Genomic DNA, 17,933 nt, shown 5'->3' on the forward strand with positions numbered 1-17,933 from the left:
TTTCTAGACAGTAGTATAATACACTACAGTTTTAAAAAGCCATATCTGAATAATATTTGCCAAATAAAGTGTGTTTATTTATTATTTATTTACTTTTTTGAGACGGAGTCTCATTCTTGCCACCCAGGCTTCTGGAATAGAGTGGCGTGATCTTGGCTCACCGCAACCTCTGTTTCTTGGGTTCAAGCGATTCTCCTGCCTCACCTACCGAGTAGCTGGGATTACAGGTACCCATCACCACGCCCGGCTAATTTTTGTGTTTTTATTAGAGATGGGGTTTCACCATGTTGGCCAGGCTGGTCTTGAACTCCTGACCTCGAGTGATCCGCCTGCCCTCAGCCTCCCTAAGTGCTGGGATTACAGGTGTGAGCGACCACGGCTGCCCCAGTATAATATATTTATGCAACTAGGAGGTGTTTTTTTTGGCATTTAAAGGACCTTCAGAGGTAGAGTTAAGCAGTGGAACTTTTTTGTGTTGTCTTGTAGGAAAGTGGGAGGTAGATGAAATGAAGGAATCAAAGCTTCCAGGTGATAAAGGACTTGTATTGATGTCTCGGGCCAAGCATCATGCCATCTCTGCTAAACTGAACAAGCCCTTCCTGTTTGACACCAAGCCTCTCATTGTTCAGTAAGTGAAATGCTTGTTGGATAAAAGCTTTCTGCAAAGGGTAATCTTAGAAGACATTATGTAACTTTTACTCTATGTTAAAAAATTATGAGATTATATAAGTGGTGGTAGGGATTTTTGGGTGAATTTAAACACCTTGTAATTAATAGTTTTTCCTGGCTAATGCATTATTTTGAAAGAAACTGGTTGCTCATTTTTCTGACTCTAAATAACTTGTAGATTTTGCAGAACAAATTTACTGGAAATCTGCATTAATGTTCAATTTAATTTTATTTATTTTTGTGGCATTTGATAACTATTCAAAAACAATAGAAGATGGAATCCTTTGTAAGGGTAAACATTTGACCTATGATAAAACGTGACCAAGATGAGGGAGAGAGGAAATACATTAAGAGTTTCGATCTTTCAAAATGCCATACAGTTTTCTGCTTTTCTCTCTGACATTAGGTATGAGGTTAATTTCCAAAATGGAATAGAATGTGGTGGTGCCTATGTGAAACTGCTTTCTAAAACACCAGAACTCAACCTGGTATGTAATTCCCATTTCTGGAATGTGGCTGGACACCCACTATTACCTTGTAAGAATTTTGTAATTGGGCCGGGTGCGGTGGCTCACGCCTGTAATCCTAGCTCCTAGCACTTTGGGAAGCCAAGGCAGGCGGATCACAAGGTCAGGAGATCGAGACTATCTGGCTAACATGGTGAAACCCCATCTCTACTAAAAATACAAAAAATTAGCCAGGCGTGGTGGCAGGCGCCTGTAGTCCCAGCCACTTGGGAGGCTGAGGCAGGAGAATGGCGTGAACCTGGGAGGCGGAACTTGCAGTGAGCCGAGATTGCGCCACTGCACTCCAGCCTGGGCGACAGAGCGAGACTCCGTCTCAAAAAAAAAAAAAAAAAAGAATTTTGTAATAATTGTGAAAATAAAGGCTTCCTCCCCTGCTGTTTAACTCTTTTCATGAGTTGGGAAAATTGACTTTGACGCTAACATGCTTTTTATTTGAAGTGTAAATTACAAAGTTGTTACCAACTGTTTTTATCTGAATTTCTGGTTTTGCTTCTATGTAAGTTTTAGTTTTAGCAAGCTTATTTCTTTGTTTTATGAGGAAGCAATAACTGTCTAGATGTGTGCATTACTTTTTTTTAGACACTTAAATGTTATTTTAAATTTACTGATGATTGCTGGTTATTCCTTTTTACTAAACAAACTTGTAGTTAGCTTTTCCTTTAACTGTCACTAATATATTTGGAATTTTATAAGAGAAATTATCATACACTTTTGAAACGTTGCTTTTGAACACTTTGAGTACAGTGACTTCAAATAATCCTTTTTTGTTTTTGAAGGATCAGTTCCATGACAAGACCCCTTATACGATTATGTTTGGTCCAGATAAATGTGGAGAGGACTATAAACTGCACTTCATCTTCCGACACAAAAACCCCAAAACGGGTATCTATGAAGAAAAACATGCTAAGAGGCCAGATGCAGATCTGAAGACCTATTTTACTGATAAGAAAACACATCTTTACACACTAAGTAAGAAAAAGCATTAGTTTGGGGGCTTATGGTATTACATATATATCATCCATTTAATTTAAAGATTGTATATCTGGCCGGGCACTGTGGCTCACGCCTGTAATCCCAGCACTTTGGGAAGCCGAGATGGGCAGATCACCTGAGATCAGGAATTCGAGAACAGTCTGACCAAAATGTTGAAACTTCATCTCTACTAAAAATACAAATATTAGCTAGGCGTGGTGGTGCACGCCTGTAACCCCAGCTAGTTGGGAGGCTGAGGCAGGAGAATTGCTTGAACCTGGGAGGGAGCCAAGATCATTGTGCCACAGCATTCCAGCCTGGGCGAAAGTGAGACTCCATCTCAAAAAAAAAAAAAAAAAAGGCTGGGGCGCGGTGGCTCACACCTGTAATCCCAGCACTTTGGGAGGCCGAGGCGGGTGGATCACAAGGTCAGGAGATCGAGACCATCCTGGCTAACATGGTGAAACCCCGTCTCTACTAAAAATACAAAAATATTAGCCGGGCGTGGTGGTGGGCACCTGTAGTCGCAGCTACTTGGGAGGCTGAGGCAGGAGAATGGCACGAACCCGGGAGGCAGAGCTTGCAGTGAGCCGAGATCGCGCCACTGCACTCCAGCCTAGGAGACAGAGCAAGACTCCATCTCAAAAAAAAGAAAAAGAAAAAGAAAAAAAAAAGATTGTATATCTGGAGAGTACCCCAGCCTCCAAACAAGAAGAATCTCAGCCTGGTATGGTTGCTCATGCGTGTAATCCCAGCACTTTGGGAGGCCGAGGCGGGCGGATCACTTGAGGTCAGGCATTCGAGACTAGCATGGCCAACATGGTAAAACCCCGTCTCTACTAAAAATACAGAAATTAGCTGGGCGTGGTGTTGAGTAGCTGGTGTAATCCTAGCTACGCAGGAGGCTGAGGCAGCAGAATTACGTTAACCCAGGAGGCAGAGGTTGCAGTGAGTTGAGATTGTATCACTGCACTCCAGCCTGGGTGGCAGAGGAAGATTCTGTACCCCCTCCACGAAAGAAAAGACTCTCTTCACTTTAGTATCTTAGTTGGGAAATGACCTTAATTTGTCAGCATTAAAAGAAGCTTCTTGGCCACGTATGGTGGCCCACACTTGTAATCCTAACACTTCGGGAGGCTGAATCGGATGGATTGCTTGAGTCCAGGAGTTCCAGACCAGCCTGACAAGATAGTCAGACCCTGTCTCTACAAAATCTTAAGAAATTAACTGAGTATAGTGGCATGTGCCTGTAGTTTCAGCTACTCAGGAGGCTGAGTATAAGTATAAGGATTGCTTGAGCCCAGGAAGTCGAGACTGTAGTGAGCCATGATCTTGCCACTGCACTGTAGCCTGGGTGACAAAGTGAGATGCTGTCTCAAAAAACTTCTTTTCCACAGGAACTGAGGTTCGAGATAATTTTAAGAATAGAATAGGTGTTTTTGGCCAGGCATGGTGGCTCGTGCCTATAGTCCCAGCACTTTGGGTGGCCGAGGTGGGCGGATCACCTGAGGTCAGGAGTTTAAGACCAGCCTGGCCAACATGGTGAAGCCCCATCTCTACTAAAAATGCAAAAATTAGCCGGGCATGGTGGAGGGTGCCTGTAATCCCAGCTACTCAGGAGGCTGAGGCAGGAGAATTGCTTGAACCCGGGAAGCGGAGGTTGCAGTGAGCCAGATTGTGACACTGCACTCCAGCCTGGGCGACAGGAAGACTCTGTCTCAAAAAAAAAAAAAAAAAATTGGTATTTTTTGCTGGACATGATGGCTCATGCCTGTAATCCCAGCATGATGGGAGGCTGAGGCGAGCAGATCACTTGGGGTCAGGTGTTCAAGACCAGCCTGGCCAACATGGTGAAACGTCATCTCTACTGAAAATACAAAAATTAGCCGGGCGGGGTGGTGGGCGCCTGTAATCTCAGATACTCAGGAGGCTGAGGCAGGAGAATCACTTGAACCCGGGAGGCGGAGGTCGCGGTGAGCCAAGGTCATGCCATTGCACTCCAGCCTGGGCAACACAGTGAGACTCCGTCCCCCACTCCAAAAAAAAAAGGTGTTTTTTTTTTTCCCTACAAAGAGCTTTGCTGATCTATCTAATTTCTTCCTTTTTTGTTGTTGTTGTTGAGAAATGTTGAATAATAGAATAAGTTATATTTATAATTATACATAAATCCAATAAAAATAGTTTTTCAGAAGTATCTTGTAGTTGAACTTATTTGGATGCTCCAATACCTGGACAATTGACAATTGAGTTGAATCATTTTGATACAGGGTTTTTTTTGGTTTGTTTGTTTATTGAAGCTTTTCCTGCTAGTTTGAGATCATAAATAGGCATGCCTCTTTCTGAAGAATATAATAACCTTTTTTTTTTTTGAGTTGGAGTTTCACTCTTGTTCCCCAGGCTGGAGTGCAATTGTGTGCTCTTGGCTCACCACAACCTCTGCCTCTTGCATTCAAGCGATTCTCCTGCCTCGGCCTCCCAAGTAGCTGGGATTACAGGCATGTGCCACCACGCCTGGCTAATTTTTTTTTTTTTTTTTTTTAGTAGAGATGGGTTTTCTCCATGTTGGTCAGGCTGGTCTCAAACTCCCGACCTCAGGTGATCTGCCCGCCTCAGACTCCCAAACTGCTGGGTTATAGGCGTGAGCCACCGCGCCTGGACTACCTTTTTAATTTTTTTGAGGCGGAGTATTGCTCTGTCACCCAGGTGGGAGTGCAGTGGCATGATCTTGGCCTACTGCGACGTCTGCCTCCCGGATTCAAGCGATTCTCTTGCCACAGCCTCCTGAGTAGCTGGGATTACAGGCTTGTGCCACCATGCCCAGCCAATTTTTCTTTTTTTTTTTATTATTATTATTATTTTTTCCAGCTAATTTTTCTGTTTTTAGTAGAGACCGGGTTTCACCATGTTGGCCAGGCTGGTCTCGAACTCCTGACCTCAAGTGATCTGCCCGCCTCAGCTCCTGAAAGTGCTGGGAGTACAGGTGTGAGTCACTGTACCCAGCCTAGAATATAACAACCTTTTTTTCTTTTTTTTGTGACGGAGTCTTGCTTTGTCGTCCAGGCTGGAGTGCAGTGGCGCCATCTTGGCTCACTGCAGCCTCCGCTTCCCAGGTTCCAGTGATTCTCCTGTCTCAGCCTCCCCAGTAGCTGGGATTACAGGCACACACCACCATGTCCAACTAATTTTTGTATTTTTAGTAGAGCCTTGTTGGCCAGGCTGATCTCGAACTCTTGGCCATCTGTTGATCCACCCACCTCGGCCTCCCAAAGTGCTAGGATTACAGGCATGAGCCACTGAGCCCAGCTTAACCTTTTTTTGTTATTTCCAAAAGTAATACATATTTAAGGTATAGAAATTCAGAAGCCATAAGTAAGCAAAAAGAAAACACTTAAAGCGAGGGAGAGGGGTTGAAGACAAGTTGGTTAATTGGTACAGAAATAAGGTAGAAGGAATAAATTCTAATATTTGATAGTACAGTAGGGAAATTATAGTTAGAACAATTTATGGTGTATTTCAGAAGAGCTGGAAGAGAATTGTAATGTTCCCAATACAAAGAAAAAGTAAATGGAGCCAGGTGCAGTGGCTCAGGCCTATAATCCCTGCACTTTTGGGAGGCTGAGGTGGGAGGATCACTTGAGGCCAGGAGTTCTAGACCAGCCCGGGCAGCATAGTGAGACCTTGTTCCTACAAAAAAATAATTATTCAGGCTTGGTAGCATGTACCTCTAGTCCCAGGTGCTCGGGAGGCTGTGGTATCAAAGGATCCCTTGAGTCCAGGATTCGAGATTGCAGTGAGCTATGATTGGGCCACTGCACTCCAGCGTGGGTCACAGAATGAGACTCTGTCTCTATAAGATGGAAAGAAAAGGTAAATGTTTAAGGTTACAGATATTTCAATTACTGTGATTTGTTTTTTTTTGTTTTGTTCTTTTTGTTTTTTTTGTTTTTTTGAGATGGGAGTCTCGCTCTGTTGCCCAGGCTGGAGTGCAGTGGCCTGATCTCAGCTCACTGCAACTTCTGCCTCCCGGGTTCAAGCAATTCTCCTGCCTCAGCCTCCCGAGTAGTTGGGACTATAGGCATGCGCCACCATGCCCGGCCAATTTTTTTTGTATGTTTAGTAGAGTTGGGATTTCACCATGTTGGTCAGGCTGGTCTCGAACTCCCAACCTCAAATGATGGGCCTGCCTCAGCCTCCCAGAGTGCTGGGATTATAGGCATGAGCCACTGGGCCCGTCCAATGACTGTGATTTGGTCATTACACATTATATACATGTATCAAAATATCACACGTACCCCGAAAATATGTACAAGTACGATATGTCAATAAAAACATACACAAAGAAGTCACTTAAAATTATCTTAAACATCAGCATTGTGATATATATTTGTCAATATGTGTATATACACATATACAACTTTACGTGCTATATCTAACTTTTTTATTTTTTTATTTATTTTTATTTATTTTTTTTGAGACGGAGTCTCGCTCTGTCTCCCAGACTGGAGTGCAGTGGTGCGATCTCCGCTCAGTGCAAACTCCGCCTCCCGGGTTCACGCCATTCTCCTGCCTCAGCCTCCCGAGTAGCTGGGACTACAGGTGCCCACCACCACGCTGGGCTAATTTTTTGTATTTTTGGTAGAGACGGGGTTTCACCGTGTTAGCCAGGATGGTCTCGATCTCCTGACCTCGTGATTCGCCCGTCTCAGCCTCCCAAAGTGCTGGGATTACAGGCGTGAGCCACTGCGCCCGGCCCTTTTTTATTTGAGACAGAAACACTGCAATCTCCACCTCCCAGGTTCAAGCGATTCTTGTGCCTTAGCCTCCCAAGTAGTTGGGTTTACCGGTGTGCACCAACATGCCCACCTAGTTTTTGTATTTTTAGTAGAGACAGGGTTTCACCATGTTGGCCAGGCTGGTCTCGAACTCCTGGCCTCAAGTGATCCACCTGCGTTAGCCTCCCAAAGTGCTGGGATTACAGGCATGAGCCACCACACCCGGCCCTAACTTTCTTAACAACAAAAGAGTGTGAAGTTCTTCCTCACAGAAATATTCATTTTCATTATCACTGACACAGCAGCATAGGATTCCTTGTTTGGATGTGCTGTAACTCAGTCTCCTGTGTATTAGATATCTAGGTGTGGAATCTGGGCTTTAATATACATCACACTTAAGATGCTTTTATGGGGCCCATGTGGCTGGGCACAGTGGCTCACACCTGTAGTCTTAACACCTTGGGAGGCTGAGGTTGGGCAGATTGCCTGAGCTCAGGAGTTTGAGACCAGCCTGGGCAACATTGCAAAACCTCGTCTCTACTTAAAATACAAAAAATTAGCTGGGCATGGTGGCACGGGGCCGTCTGTAGTTCCAGCTACTGCAGAGGCTGAGGCAGGAGAATCGCTTGAACCTGGGAGGCGGGCGTTGCAGTTAGCCGAGATCACACCACTGCACTCCAGCCTGGGAGACAAAGCGAGACTCTGTCTCAAAAAAATAAAATAAAATTTTAAAAAATGCTTTTATGGATTTAAAATTGTTTTTTCATTCTCCATGGGAGTTAAAAAGTAGAAAGTAGAATCATGAGTGGACATGCGTTTTAATAAATTGGAGGTTTGTGTAATTTCAGTAACGTGGTAATAATACCAGCTCTATTAAAAATGAAGAAATGGACCTTTTGTACTGGGAAGTAGTTATAAGTCCACGTATTTGTCTTCTCACTGGTGTATATGTGTAAGCCCAATAATTGTGTTAGTTTATGTAGTTTCTTGTTTTTTTGTTTTGTTTTTTTTAGTGTCTATAAGTCAAGTCTTTGGTGTTAAAGATTTTAACTATCATTTGCTGTAATTCTTAGAAAGCCGAGGGACTAATCATTTATGTTTCGTGCATAAGGAAATGGGTGTTAGCTTGCCCAAGACCCCAGGAGCCAGGCATTGTTCTTACCCCAAAGCCTCAGGTCAGACTTCTGCTGCTTCACGTTAGAAGTCATGATCTTTTGTATTATGGTAAAGGGAGCTTGGAAAATTAAGTACTTTTAATTCCATTTAATGTTTCTTTCAGTCTTGAATCCAGATAATAGTTTTGAAATACTGGTTGACCAATCTGTGGTGAATAGTGGAAATCTGCTCAATGACATGACTCCTCCTGTAAATCCTTCACGTGAAATTGAGGACCCAGAAGACCGGAAGCCCGAGGATTGGGATGAAAGACCAAAAATCCCAGATCCGGAAGCTGTCAAGCCAGATGACTGGTGAGTCTTGGGGAACTGTCTTCAAGTGTAAGGGAGCATTTCATATATTCCATGTGGCTTGAACAACCAAATGTTGGTTGAGTAAGCTCTGATAATTTCAGTAATCCATGATGCAGTCTAATCTGTAGGGAAAATATAGAGTACTATAGCTGGAAAGGGGCCATAGTGTCATCATCTGGATTGACTCACCGTTTTACAAGCCACAGAATGCCACACTTGATAAGAGTTTGTCTGTGGTGACACTGTTGGTTTGTGGCAGAATCTCAGGTCCTTTAACCTGGCTACTCCAGGGCTTCTGTGAACTCACATTTAAAGCCAAAGTCCTGAAATGTTAAATTTTAATTTGAAAAATAACCTTTTTCCTATTTAAACAACAGTCAATTCTCTGCTGTGGGTTGGGTGGTAGAATACAAAGCCACAAGGACACCACCATCTGCCTACACAGAGCTTGAAGTCCAGTTGTGAGGCATGATGTTGGCATGTGGTATTGTAAGGGTTCATGAGAAGGTGCCACAGGAGACCAGAGCACCAGGTGTACCTAAACTAGGCATGGTTTCTTGGAGCAAGGCAAATCAGATTGAGACTTGGCAGTGAGGTGAGAATTAAGGAGTTGGTGAATATGGGAAGGGGTGTTTCTGATTGAAGAATGTCGTATGCAGAAGTAGAGGAGCAGCAATGAGCTTGACATGCGAGGGAGAAATTACATGGCCTTTTATGTAGGGTGCACATTGAAGAGTGAGGAGAAATGAAGATAGCTGGGGCTGTATTCTTGTATATGGCTGTCTTTGAACTTGCAACTTCACACAGTGACTCCAGAAATGTCAGAAAGTGAACGAAGAAATTCTTACCCTTTGTAAAATATCCTCCTATGCTTAGCAGTTACATTCTAGATGATCTTTTTCCTCCTTGAAAGGTAAGATACATATAACTGAACTTTTGTACTGCACTAGTATAAATGCCAAGTTTATTTGTATATTTGGTGTATATTAGATTTGGACTTAGCCTTATTCAGTATTATATTCCTTAACTAGCTTTATCACCTAAGAAGGCCCCTGTACCCATTAAGTGGCCCCTCCCTGTTTCCTCCCCCAACTCCCAGCAACCACTAACCTGCTTTCTGCCTCTCTACATTTGTCTACTTTGTATATTTCATATAAAATGGAATCATACAGTATGTGGCTTTCTCTGTCCAGTTTCTTTCATTTAGCACAGTGTTTTCCAGGTTTATCTGTGTTGAAGCATGTATCAGTACTGCATTCCTTTTCATGATTGAATAAATTCTACTGTTTTGATAATGCTACATTTTATTTATCCATCCTTTGGTGGACATTTAGGTTGTTTGCTCCTTTTTGTCTGTGATTATGAATAATGCTGCTATGAATGTTCATGTACTGGTTTTTACATAAATATGTTTTTTCTTTTCTTGCTTTTTTTTTTTTTGAGATGGAGTGTAGCTCTGTCGCCCAGGCTGGAGTGCAGTGGCGCCATCACGGCTCACTGCAACCTCTGTCTCCCGAGTTCAAGTGATTCTCCCGCCCTAGCCTCCCAAGTAGCTGGGATCACAAGCGCATGCCACCACATCCAGCTAATTTTTGTATTTTTAGTAGACACGGGGTTTTACCATGTTGGTCAGGCTGATCTCGATTTCCTGACCTCAGGTGATCTACCCGCCTCAGCCTCCCAAAGTGCTGGGATTACAGGTGTGAGCCACCACACCTGGCCTCTTTTCTTTAGACATGATCTCTGTGTTGCCCAGGTGGGAGTGCAGTGGTACGGTCACGGCTCACTGCAGCCTCCACTTTCTGGGGTCAAGCGATCCTCTCCCGCCTTAGCTTCCCAAGTAGCTGGGACTGCAGGTATGCACGCCTGGCTAATTTTTATGGGTTTTTTGTTTGTTGAGACAGAGTCTCGTTTTGTCACCCAGGCTGGAGTGCAGTGGCACGATCTCGGCTCACTGCAACCTCTGCCTCCTGGGTTCAAACGATTCTCGTGCCTCAGCGTCCCAAGTAGCTGGGACTACAAGCGTGCACCACTGCACTCGTGCCTCACCCTCCAAGTAGCTGGGACTACAAGCGCGCACTACTACAAAAAATTCTTGTATTTTTAGTAGAGATGGGATTTCACCATGTTGGCCAGGATGGTCTCAAAATTCTGATGTCAAGTGATTTACCAGCCTCAGCCTCCCAAAGTGCTGGGATTACAGGCGTGTGCCACCGTGCCTGGCTGTGCATGTTTTTTCTTTTTTTTTTTGAGACGGAGCTTCGCTCTTGTCGCCCAGGCTGGAGTGCAGTGGCGTGATCTTGGCTCACCACAACCTCTGCCTCCCGGTTTCAAGTGATTTTCCTGCCTCAGCCTCCTGAGTAGCTGGGATTACAGGCATGTGCCACCACGCCCAGCTAATTTTGTATTTTTAGTAGAGATGGGGTTTCTCCATGTTGGTCAGGCTGGTCTCAAACTCCCGACCTCGGGTGATCTGCCCACCTTGGCCTCCCAAAGTGCTAGGATTACAGGCATGAGCCACTACACCTGGCTTAATTTTTGTATTTTTTGGTAGAGACAGGGTGTCATCATATTGGTCAGGCTGGTCTCGAACTCCTGTCCTCAGGTGATCCACCCGCCTTGGCCTCCCAAAGTGCTGGGATTACAGGTGTGAGCCACCGCACCTGGCCTTGTGTATTTTTTTTTACTAGAGACTGGGTTTCACCTTGTTGCCCAGGCTGGTGTGGCCTCAAGTGATCCTCCTGCCTCGGCCTCCCAAAGTGCTGAGATTACAGGCATGAGCCACTCTGTCTAGCTATAGATATATATTTTCATTTCTCTTGGGTATATATACCTAAAAGTGGAATTGCTGGGTCATGTGGTAACTAACTTTTTGAGAAACTGCCAAACTGTTTTCCAAATCAGCAGTACCATTTTACTTTCCCACCAGCAGTGTATGAGGGTTTCAGTTTCTCTGCGTTCTTTCCAGCATTTGTTTTTATGAGTCTTTTTTATTAGAGCCAACTTGGTACTAAGTGGTATCATTTTGATTTGCCATTTCCCTGATGGCTAATGATGTTAAGCATCTTTTCGTGTGCTTATTGTGTGTTCGTATTGTATATTTTTACATTCGTATGTCTTCTTTGGAGAAATGTCTATTAAAATCATTTGCCCATTTTTAAATTGGGTTGTCTTTATATTATTGAGTTGTAAACAGTTATTTTACTAGGCCCTTAGCAGATATATGATTTACAAGTATTTTCTAAGAGGAATTATTTTAAATTTTGAGATTAAAAACAAATTTTTTTAGAATACTCTGTTCTGATCCACAAAGTGGTACTATACGGTGACCAGTGTTGTCATAACTGGCTTTTTCTTTTGTGTTTAAGGGATGAAGATGCCCCTGCTAAGATTCCAGATGAAGAGGCCACAAAACCCGAAGGCTGGTTAGATGATGAGCCTGAGTATGTACCTGATCCAGACGCAGAGAAACCTGAGGATTGGTAAGAACTTCAGTTAATTTTTTTTAATTACCTGGTTTTTTTGTTTGTTTTTTTTGAGATGGAGTCTCACTCTGTCTCCCAAGCTGGAGTTCAGTGGCGCAGTTTCGGCTCACTGCAACTTTCACCTCCTGGGTTCAAGTGATTCTCCTCCATCAGCCTTGCGAGTAGCTGGGATTACAGGTGGGTGCCACCACACCCGGCAAATTTTTGTATTTTTTGTATTTTTAGTAGAGACGGACTTTCGCCGTGTTGGCCAGGCTGGTCTCAAAGTCCTGACCTCAAGTGATCTGTCTGCCTTGGCCTCCCAAAGTGCTGGGATTACAGGCGTGAGCCACCACACCCAGCATAAGTTACCTGTTTTTATTGAAGTCAATCTTAAATATAGCCAAGTTCCCTAATTTCAGGGTAGAATTTGACAATTTTAATTATATTTTCTTCTTTTTTAAAAAATAAATTTTTCCTGAAAAACTGTTATTACTGGAAATACAGGAGAAGCTGGTCTGATACTGTGAAAACATTTCAGCAGGATCTTGGCAGCCCTGGGCCAGCCAGCTGTTCATAGTCCTGCATCACAGAACCTGTTTATAATTTGTTGTTTGTACCTCCATAGGGATGAAGACATGGATGGAGAATGGGAGGCTCCTCAGATTGCCAACCCTAAATGTGAGTCAGCCCCTGGATGTGGTGTCTGGCAGCGACCTATGATTGACAACCCCAATTATAAAGGCAAATGGAAGCCTCCTATGATTGACAATCCCAGTTACCAGGTTTGTGCCTCTTGATGGTTGAGTTGCTTTCATTAATCTGTTTGTATTCAGATAGAAGTTTTATCTAGAGTAAGGCTGCCAGGTTGGTCATTATATTCAAGCTGTTGAATTAAAAGCAGAAAGTAGACTTCCTAAGTTGAAAGAGAGCTTAATGGGTTAGGTATTGCAAAGATAAACCTAGAAACTGGAGTGAATAACTTTCTTTAACTTTATTTATTTATTTTTGAGATGGAGTTTCGCTCTTCTACCCAGGCTGGAGGGCAGTGGTGTGATCTCGCCTCACTGCAACCTCTGCCTTCCGGTTTCAAGCGATTCTCTTGCCTCAGACTCCCGAGTAGCTGGGATTACAGGTGCCTGCCACCACGCCTGGCTAATTTTTATATTTTTAGCAGAGATGGTGTTTCACCATGTTGGCCAGGCTGGTCTCGAACTCCTGACCTCGCGATCCGCCCACCTCAACCTCCTAAAGTGCTGGGATTACAGGCGTGAGCCACTGCATCTGGTCAACTTTCTTTTTTTGAGACTGAGTCTCACTCTAGTGGCCAGGCTGGAGTGCAATGGCTCAGTCTCGGCACACTGCCACCTCCACCTCCTGGGTTCAAGCAATTCTCCTGACTCAGCCTCCCGAGTAGCTGGGAGCACAGGTGTGCTCACAGGTGTGCTCACCTCACCTGGCTGATTTTTTGTATTTTTAGTAGAGACGGGGCTTTGCCATGTTGGCCAGGCTGGTCTCGAACTCCTGACCTCAGGTGATCCACCTGCCTTCGCCTTTCGAAGTCCTGGGGTTTCAGGCGGGAGCCACTGTGCCCAGCCAAGAATAACTTTCATAGTTGCTTTGTAACTATATTTAAAAACAAAAGAGAAATGGGAAACTGTTGATTTGGGTACCCTGCTCTTGGGTGCCAGGGTTGCTTCAGCCATAGGATCCACAGCTGAGTCTGGACAATCTGTGATGTGGTGGGTAGAGGACTGTGGTTTGAGTCAGCATCTTGACTACATCAAGTCAGCTCACTGCTTGGCCTCAATGCTTGCAACTATAAAAAGACTGAGGCCCAAAAGAGATGGTAAGGATACAAGTAGTAAGGTTGTGAGGCTTTAGGCCTCATGCAAAAATGTACACCCTCAGACCTTTGTTCCTTTTATCTTTCTAGCCAAGTAAAATTATTTATAATCTCTACAAAGAGTGGCAATTAAAATTATTTATAATCATTAATTTGTACTTTATATACAAATACTAATATATGTATATACATATACAGAAACAGGAGAAGCTGGTCTGATACTGTGAAAACATTTCAGCAGGATCTTGGCATAGTATATGTATATATACAAATACTAATATATGTTTTTCTGTTTGTAAATTTTTTATTTTTTTCCTCATAGTCGTTAAAGATGTTATGTGAATGTATTTTTAATTGTGTAGTCAAACAATAAGATAAAAGTTTGACTTTAAAAAAGTTGCCCTTTAGGCTGGTCGTAGTGGCTCACGCCTATAATCCCAGCACTTGAGAGGCTGAGGTGGGTGGATCACCTGAGATCAGCCATTCGAGACCAGCCTGGCCAACACAGTGAAACACCATCTCTACTAAAAGCACAAAAATTGGCCTGGTATGGTGGCACACGCCTGTAGTCCCAGCTGCTTAGGCACGAGGCGGAGGCACAAGGATCACTTGAACACAGGAGGCAGAGGTTACAGTGAAAAAGAAGTTGCCCTTTAGTTGTTCTCCTGTTGGTGGCCATTTAGGTGGATTGTCACTTTTGCTTTCAGAGTCACTACTGCTGTAATAATCCTTGTACATGTCTGGGTGTATGTTGTGAGTATTTCTCTAGGTAGTTATCTAGAAGTGAATTGCTGGTTGATGATCATGTGCGTTTTATTTTAAATCACCACTGAAGAAGTACGTACTGACTTATGCTCCCACTCTCATTAGCAGTTGCTAAGAGTGGAGGCTGTTGAATGGGCCAGGAACTTGAGGGGTTGGTTTGGACCAAGGTCATGGGTGATAGTAGAAATTGGAAGTAGTTGGAATCCTGCAGTCTTAGAGGCAGAGTGCGTAAAATAATCTGTAGCATTTGTTATTTATTTTCCTGTTGCTTATTTCAAGTTTCATGAAGTTGGCATTTCTCTCCATTGTTCATGCAAAATTTCTCTTACAGTAGATTCACCATAAACTTTTGTTGATCATTATCTGAAATGATTTTCTGAAACTTTTTTTTTCTAGGGAATCTGGAAACCCAGGAAAATACCAAATCCAGATTTCTTTGAAGATCTGGAACCTTTCAGAATGACTCCTTTTAGTGCTATTGGTTTGGAGCTGTGGTCCATGACCTCTGACATTTTTTTTGACAACTTTATCATTTGTGCTGATCGAAGAATAGTTGATGATTGGGCCAATGATGGATGGGGCCTGAAGAAAGCTGCTGATGGGGCTGCTGAGGTTCGTGTTTGCTGCTTGTGCATTTGTGTCTGTTATTGTAAGGAGCTGTTATTTTGTGAAAGTCTGTGTTAAGGTTTTTTTTCTTCATTTGGCAATATTGGCATAAAAAGTATAACCATATGCCTGCAAAAGACACAATATTGGGTTTTGGGGCATGATTTCATTAGTCTAATGTAGTGGCTTTAGAGTCTATTTGTGTTATGTTCAGGTTTTTTTTTTTATTATTATTTGTCTGGGTATATATTTTGAAATTTGTCATTTAGGCTATATTTTAATACACTCTTATATGTTGAATCTCGGTTTACACTACATACAGAATTTTCAAACAACTGGTCATGTGGCCGATCTAAGAATTGGAGAGCCAGGGATACTGAGATAAGAAATTCACTGGATCCTGAGGTTAAGGGAGCCTTTTGCAGGTGATGTAGAAGCCAGCTTTTGCACCTATGAGAGTGAAATCATCTTGATTATAAGGAGAGCAAGAGGATGGAGGCTTCTCTAATTTCTTTTTTACATTTTATGAGCATTTTCTCTGAAAAAGAAGGTCCTGCGTAGTGCCATGCCATAACTGAACTGCAGAAAAACAGCACGGCCTATGTTTGGTGTCAAAAGCCGGAACTTTCAATCAGTCCTGTCTTGTTTTTCAGCCAGGCGTTGTGGGGCAGATGATCGAGGCAGCTGAAGAGCGCCCTTGGCTGTGGGTAGTCTATATTCTAACTGTAGCCCTTCCTGTGTTCCTGGTTATCCTCTTCTGCTGTTCTGGAAAGGTAGGAAGTTTTTTTTTTTAGAATCAATTTTAGAGACATCACTCTAGTGATTATTAAAAATAACTAAGATATGTTGCCTGAGGTTTTCTTTGTAGTGGCTCAGTAATGACCAAGCCATGTTTGGTGTTGACTGCAGAAACCTTACTTACTGTTCCTCAGTGGCCGTTTATTGTGCCCAGATGGGAGCAGGATTTATAGCCCCTTGGTTGCTATTATTATTTATCCTAATCTGTTACTCTCCATAGTGTTTGGCAGCAACTTTCTAAAAAAAACAATAAACTTAGATACAAAACTAGCCACTTGGGCAATAATCAGCTTTGCCTGCTGCTATAGCTATTTCTATTCTTTGTAATTCAGTCTTTGATTCCTCATTATCCATTCTGCCTTCACCTTCCCCACTCTCAAAACAGTATGTTGGGGTACCACAGCCTTATTGTTAGTTTTTCTTGTTTAGCCTTTTTTGCATGCTATCATAAAAAAAGAAAGTCTTATTTTGGGCTCTACTTCTGCTAAATGAGGATTATGCTTCATCTGGCATTCATAGCACTTTGTAACTGGATCCCAAGTTCCTTTTCCAGCCTCAGCCTCTGCCACTATTCTGTGTATCGGTGCCTCAGTCACCTTGACTTTTTTGACCTTTATTTTCCTGCCTGGCCCTTTTGTTTTTATTGTTCTACCTTGAAACACACAAGCGCATGTGCATACACACACGTACATACACACTCTTCAGGGTAGGAATTACATCCTATTCGTTTCTGTATATCTATCCCTGTATACAGCCTGGAACAGAACTTTGCCTGTAGGCATTCAGGAATTATATAACATAATACATGAACATGTAAACAAAATTGTACTTTGGGGAACATTTCAGAAACAGACCAGTGCTATGGAGTATAAGAAAACTGATGCACCTCAACCAGATGTGAAGGAAGAGGAAGAAGAGAAGGAAGAGGAAAAGAATAAGGGAGATGAGGAGGAGGAAGGAGAAGAGAAACTTGGTAAGAAACAGAGTCCAGAAAATCTGCTTTAAGCCAAGACCCTACGATGTTGTTCAACCTTTACAGTCAAGTTAAGGATTGTTTTTAGCCAGGCGTGGTGGCTCAAGCCTGTAATCCCAGCACTTTGGGAGGCTGAAGCAGGAAAATCACTTGAGCCCAGGAGTTTAAGGCTGTAGTCAGCCAGGATAGTGCCACTGCACTCCAGCTGAGCAACAGAGTGAGACCCTGTCTCTCTCTCTCTCTCTTTTTTATTTTTTAAGACAAGGTCCCACTCTGTCACTCAGGTTGGAGTGCAGTGGCACAATCACAGTTCACTGCAGCCTTGACCTTATAGGTTCAAGTGATCCTCCTACCTCAGCACCCCGCCAAGTAGCTGGGACCACAGGCATGCGCTACCATGCTCAGCTGTTTGTTTGTTTGTTTGTTTATTGATTGATTTATTTGATATGGTCTGGCCCTGTTGCCCAGGCTGGAGTGCAGTGGTGTGATCTCGGTTCACTGCAGCCTTTGCCTCCCGGATTCAAGCAATTTTCCCACCTGGGCCTCCCAAAGTGTTGGGATTACAGGCGTGAGCCACCAGACCCAGCGAGATCCTGTCTCTTAAAAAAAAAATTGTTGGCCAGGTGCGGTGGCTCACGCCTGTAATTCCAGCACTTTGGGGGGCCGAAGCAGGCAGATCACGAGGTCAGGAGGTCGAGACCATCCTGGCTAACACGGTGAAACCCCGTCTCTACTAAAAATACAAAAATTAGCCAGGCATGGTGGCAGGTGCCTGTAGTCCCAGCTACTCAGGAGGCTGAGGCAGGAGAATGGCGTGAACCTGGGAAGGCAGAGCTTACAGTGAGCCGAGATTGGGCCACTGCACTCCAGCCTGGGTGACAGAGCAAGACGCTGTCTCAAAAAAAAAAAAAAAAAAATTGTTGGCCAGGCATGGTGGCTCACGCCTGTAATCCCAGCACTTTGGGAGGCCGAGGTGGGTGGATCACGAGGTCAAGAGATGAAGACCATCCTGGCCAACACAGTGAAGCCCCGTCTCTACTTAAAATAAAAAAGTTAGCCAGGCATGATGGTG

General features: G+C 43.5%; 1 protein-coding gene across 10 annotated transcripts in view; it reads left to right on the forward strand.

The window, feature by feature from the left end:
• CANX (calnexin) overlaps positions 1–17,933 on the forward strand; it is a 51,847-nt gene that overhangs the window by 28,836 nt on the left and 5,078 nt on the right. For all 10 annotated transcript variants that reach the window (XM_034961197.2, XM_055112906.1, XM_055112909.1 and 7 more), the window contains 9 exons: positions 487–628; positions 1,076–1,157; positions 1,973–2,165; positions 8,220–8,409; positions 11,778–11,891; positions 12,502–12,658; positions 14,881–15,096; positions 15,744–15,863; positions 16,735–16,861. In XM_034961197.2, coding sequence (XP_034817088.1) covers positions 487–628; positions 1,076–1,157; positions 1,973–2,165; positions 8,220–8,409; positions 11,778–11,891; positions 12,502–12,658; positions 14,881–15,096; positions 15,744–15,863; positions 16,735–16,861 — 1,341 coding nt within the window. The remainder of the gene's footprint in view (positions 1–486; positions 629–1,075; positions 1,158–1,972; positions 2,166–8,219; positions 8,410–11,777; positions 11,892–12,501; positions 12,659–14,880; positions 15,097–15,743; positions 15,864–16,734; positions 16,862–17,933) is intronic.

This window comes from Pan paniscus, chromosome 4, assembly GCF_029289425.2.
Source record: "Pan paniscus chromosome 4, NHGRI_mPanPan1-v2.0_pri, whole genome shotgun sequence".
Taxonomy (NCBI): Eukaryota; Metazoa; Chordata; class Mammalia; order Primates; family Hominidae; genus Pan; species Pan paniscus.